Raw genomic sequence first — 5,111 nt, 5'->3', positions numbered from 1 at the left:
ATATATATATATATATATATATATATATATATATATATATACCTAAATATATTTATGTATGAATATATATATGTATGCTTATATGTATATAAATATGTGTGCGTACATACATACACAGTACATATATATGTACACACACACACACACGCATGCATGCATGCATACATACATACATACATACATACATACTTACATACATATACGTGTGTGTGTGCAAGCGCCTGTGTGTACATTCATATGTATCTATCACTTTCCATTTTTCAGTTTTTCTCTTTTCGTAGCTATCTTTCTATTACTCTCAATCTTACTTATTTCATCCAGACTCTCTGTCTCTTTATTCGTATCTCATATATATTATTTCTCACATATCTGCAGATGGCATCGAATATGTAATCAATTCTTATGTATCATTTTGTTTTTGCCGCCTCGTATGTAAAAACACTCATTGTAAATTTGATAGAGAATAAATCCAATTTTTATCAGGATTGCCAATCTTAATTTCATCAATCTGAGAGTTGTAATCGAAAATATATGAACAGTGGAATTGCTTTTTAAATAGCATTTAATCCAAAATATAATGTCACATGCTGTTGGCAAACTCTTTCGTATATCTTATCTTTTAGACTGTTGTGGTAGTGAAACGTTTACAATAAAAACATGAAAGTATCCGAATAGGAATTGTAGTAATAACGAGAGCAATTCATTGATTATATAACTTGAGTTGTTCGTGTTAACCTGTAGTCAATTATTTTTAAGTGCATTGCATTTGTCCTTTGTTAAATCGTAGATTACTCAAAACAACTGATCGATGAAGTTAAGTAACATAATATACATTGTAGAGTATTGATCGTTTTATTTCTAACTGTTAGTAGCCAAATGTTATAAAATTTTATTCTTATCAGATGCACTTGATCGTACTATAAACTATGTTGCAATATTTGATTTCAGATATTCATGGGTAGAAAATTTAATTCTTTATGTTTACAGTTTACCTCCGCAAATTCACAGAACAATATAACATAGGACAGATAGCTTCAAAGTCTAAATCTCGACCTGCTAGATATCAAAGCGATAACTGATGAAAATCTTACTGCTAAAAACTATAAAAACAAACTTATAATTCATTATCTTAAAACTAAAACCTTTTGAAACTTTGGCATTAAAGGTGAGGAAAATTCTGCATGAAAATTTCAAGTGTTAATCGAATTCTAGTATTAAAACTGCACAATTATTGTGCAAAAACTGCACAAACTCCTTAGGGGTTTTTTTTTGTCACTGTTAGGTTTAAAAACTTGTCGGGAGAGATTTTAATATTATGTCCCTTTTGATTACGTCAACTCAGTTTGCAAATTGGAATAATTTGAATTCGAAATAGCAATAGATTTTGAGATAGAAGTGACATAAAAATCTCATTTAATGATATCTCTTTTGAAAATATGCTTAGAGTTAATTGTTGATAACCTGTCTATAGGTCAAACTTTTGTATGAGGGAGAGACACTGAGAGAGTTGTAACCTTGTATTTTTCCTAAAGAATTAATGTCGTAAGTAATGCGAAAAAAACTTTGGTCGAGAATCTACATTATATATCTCAAAGACTAGCATTCGGTTGTGCGTAAGAAATCCTATATAGTAATGACCTAGTTCCCATAGCTGAATCTGTTGAAGTCTCATAGAAGAATTGCAAAACATGGCATCAAAGCCTAGAATATAGAAGCCTCAAACCACAAATAAACATCATTACGAGTAAACCTAGCAGTTTAGTTAGAAAGAAGATAACAGAAAAATCATGGACATCTCCTCATTTTCAGGCAGTTGCCCATGATCTATACGCAGAAAATGTGGAGCTCGAAACTCTGTATTGTGCATCAAATGTAAACAGTAAGATATAGTGTGATCACAAGTCAACTGGCAGAAAAGAAATCTTCGTATGTAGCAGACGTACAGGAATAGCTGGCAATACGAGCACATATGAAATACATTCTGTAAAATGTTTGGAAGGTCCCCTGAACATAGTTAATAGATTCTGTTACTTTGGTAACCAAAGTAGAAATGGAAGCAGGTGTTTGGAAAGCATAAAAACCAGAGTAAGAACGAGGTGGAAACGTTCAGGGAAGATTCCCACTCCGAGCGAAGAACAGAGTGTCTGATGTTTGTACACGAAGTACGATATTTTCTGATAATCTTTAATTATTTAATCTTATGAGAAATATAACAGAAATATCGATTTCTTCCATTATGTAGTCGCAGATATGACCTGTGATAAGAAAGTTTTCCAAACCTTGTGAATAAAACTGAGATTTATGAAAACTGAAGAAGTTCATCGGATGGACTCTTACATTTCTTCCAACAATCTCGGAGGCTCTTCTTCCTCTGACTGAGCAATACTGAACCATAAAAAATGCTTGCGTATGTTTGTTATATTCCCATGCACTATCATGATTATCATGTACCAAAACTGTGTTCCTGATTCGGTTCACTGGAAGTCCATCCTTAATATATGGTACTCGACAAGCTTGTACTATAATCATTCATAAAAACAGGTATAAAGCATACTAATATTTTGTATCCGTAAAACTTGAACAATATGAAAGCATAATGTGTGTAATTTCACGTGATGGGAATACATGGCCGTTCATAAATATAATACTTCGTAACCATTGCTGATTGTAATAGTTAATCATTAGTACATAGCGATAAATTTATATATTTAGATACAAACCAATTCAACTCTATTTGCATTAATATTTTTGGAAATTAATACCAATATCAACATTCGTCTCTCATCCCCTTAATTCTATACGAATCGCAAATTCTGTCGAAGTCGACGTTGTCTTTCGGTGTCGATAAAATAAGTACCAGCTGAACGCTGGGAGACGATGTAATCGACTTTTCCCCTTCCTCCGATTTTGCTGGCCTTGTGCTAAAATTTGGGAGCGATATTAAATGAATCGAGTATGAATACTGAACACGTTGAAAAGACATTGCACATTGCATCGTGTTCTTAATTAAAAAAAAACAAAAACAAAAAAACAAAAAATCCAGCTGTTATGCAGGTAGTTAGTCGATTAAATCGATTCTATTTTTTGGCTTGCATCTTATTTTCATCTACCCTGGAGGGATGAACGTCAAAGTTGACTTCGGTGCGATTTGAACATAAAAAAGACAGAAGAAATACAGTAAAGACTTTCGTCTGAATTTTTAACGATTCTACGAATCTACCACCCTTCGGGTTATTTTTTAGATATTTCAACTATATTTACCTTTATCTGAATACATGTGCTATAGTTTGTCCATTCCATATTAGTTGCTGGGTTTTTCCACCAGGTGCCGTTTGCGGTACAATCTTTGTAGGCATTACCTGATTTAAACACAATGTAAAAACGTGTAAGTTAACTGCCTGACAACAATAATCAGTAAAATACAAAATAAATAATATATGATGTTGTTTAGTCTCCAGATCAGTGCTAATCGAACAGGCCTATCACCAAACACATCTCAGTCAGTCGTGACCATATGGCCAGCATACCTTTTTTTTTAACCTTTTAAAGACAGTATATCTAGAACTAAATCATACAGTGTCATTTTTCTTTTTAAGTTTGTTGAGTGAGTGTGTGTGGAAGGTTTGACTACTATTCCTAGAAGGTCGAGTGACCACTTAGAAACTAATTCTTTAGTTCGTGAAGTTATATGTAATACAGTTAATAATTCTTTATCCGAAAACTTCCAAAATTCGAAACTTTTTCGACAGGGAGAAGCGCCACCAATGGAGAGTACTCAGAATGGTTTTATTTGATTTTGTTAAGTGAGCTGTTGTAGGAGGCGAGCATAAAATGAATGATAAAAACAAAAGTTAAAAGCGAAACGCTCCCAATGCGAAGTGAAACAGTTGCATTTCCACTGAAACTTAGATAACCGTCAAATTTATATAAAACTATCTTTACAGTGTGTGTGTGTGTATGTGTGTGTGTGTGTATCTTTTATCGCCAGAACTTATATTTTTAAAGCCGGGTGGTTATTCTATTCGTCGCTTTTACCGAACCGTTAAGTTACGGGGACGTAAACACATCAACGCTGGTTGGGAGACAAACACAGTCACAAAGACACGCACGCGCGCATGTAAGCATGGCCTTTTTCGATCCTTCGAATGCCACTCGACAACTGCACGGGTCCACCTACTGTCTATGAACCTTGCCACATGTCTAGCCCAGTGGACCTTGTGCTTTCGGTATTCAGCCATCACGTCGACCACTCCGCCCCGTTCTCGAATTCATTTCGGATATGCTTGCGCAACGATATTCCTAGCATGAATGTTTCCATGTTTTCTAGCATGAATGTTTGCATCAAAGTCAATCTATAGCTTTTCCTCATCGTAGTAGCCCATGTCTTACTTGCGTATGAGAAGGTGCTACTGAAGTATCTTCAATATATATTTATACAGAAAAGCTGTTATATATTCTTTTCTACTCTAGTCACAAGGCCCGAAATTTTTAGGGAAGGTGGGGGGACAGTCAATTAGATGGACCCCAAAATGCAACTGGTACTTAATTTATCGACCCCGAAAGGATGAAAGACAAAGTCGAACTCGGCGGTGTGAGAGGATAATTAAGCAATAGTTAGTTTAGTTAAGATAGGAAATAGAGAGTGAATGTAGGGACATTGTATTTGTAAATCCATTGTTTGGGCAGAATGGTATACATATAAGATTCCAATACCTTGTGAGTAAAATCCAATGGATTTACAAAGGCAACGACCAACCTTAAGAACAATTGGATTTTACTCACAAGCTATTGGAATCTTATATGTATACCATTTTGCCTAAACAATGGATTTACAAATACAATATCCCTACATTCACTCTCTATTTCCTATCTTAACTAAACTAACTATTGTTTAATCATCCTCTCACACCGTCTCCGATGAAGGGATATAATAAATATCCTGGAAACAGCTGTAAGACATTCTATTTATAAATGTTCTATATTATACACAGCGTTGGATTTTTTTTATCTCATAACGAAAAGTAAATCCTTATATATATGTATGTATGTATGTATGTATGTATGTATGTATGTATGTATGTATGTATGTATGTATGTATGTATGTATGTAT

The 5,111-nt window shown here is 34.0% G+C and overlaps 1 protein-coding gene across 3 annotated transcripts in view; it reads right to left on the bottom strand.

Annotated features, from left to right (window-relative positions):
- LOC106874704 (calcitonin gene-related peptide type 1 receptor) overlaps nucleotides 1-5,111 on the bottom strand; it is an 85,866-nt gene that overhangs the window by 48,761 nt on the left and 31,994 nt on the right. For all 3 annotated transcript variants that reach the window (XM_014922518.2, XM_052967090.1, XM_052967091.1), the window contains exon 3: nucleotides 3,262-3,359. In XM_014922518.2, the coding sequence (XP_014778004.1) occupies nucleotides 3,262-3,359 (98 nt within the window). The remainder of the gene's footprint in view (nucleotides 1-3,261; nucleotides 3,360-5,111) is intronic.

This window comes from Octopus bimaculoides, chromosome 4 (assembly GCF_001194135.2).
Source record: "Octopus bimaculoides isolate UCB-OBI-ISO-001 chromosome 4, ASM119413v2, whole genome shotgun sequence".
In the NCBI taxonomy this organism is placed as follows: domain Eukaryota; kingdom Metazoa; phylum Mollusca; class Cephalopoda; order Octopoda; family Octopodidae; genus Octopus; species Octopus bimaculoides.
Note: the sequence above shows the minus strand (reverse complement) of the source record. Positions and strands in the feature narration are given on the sequence as shown.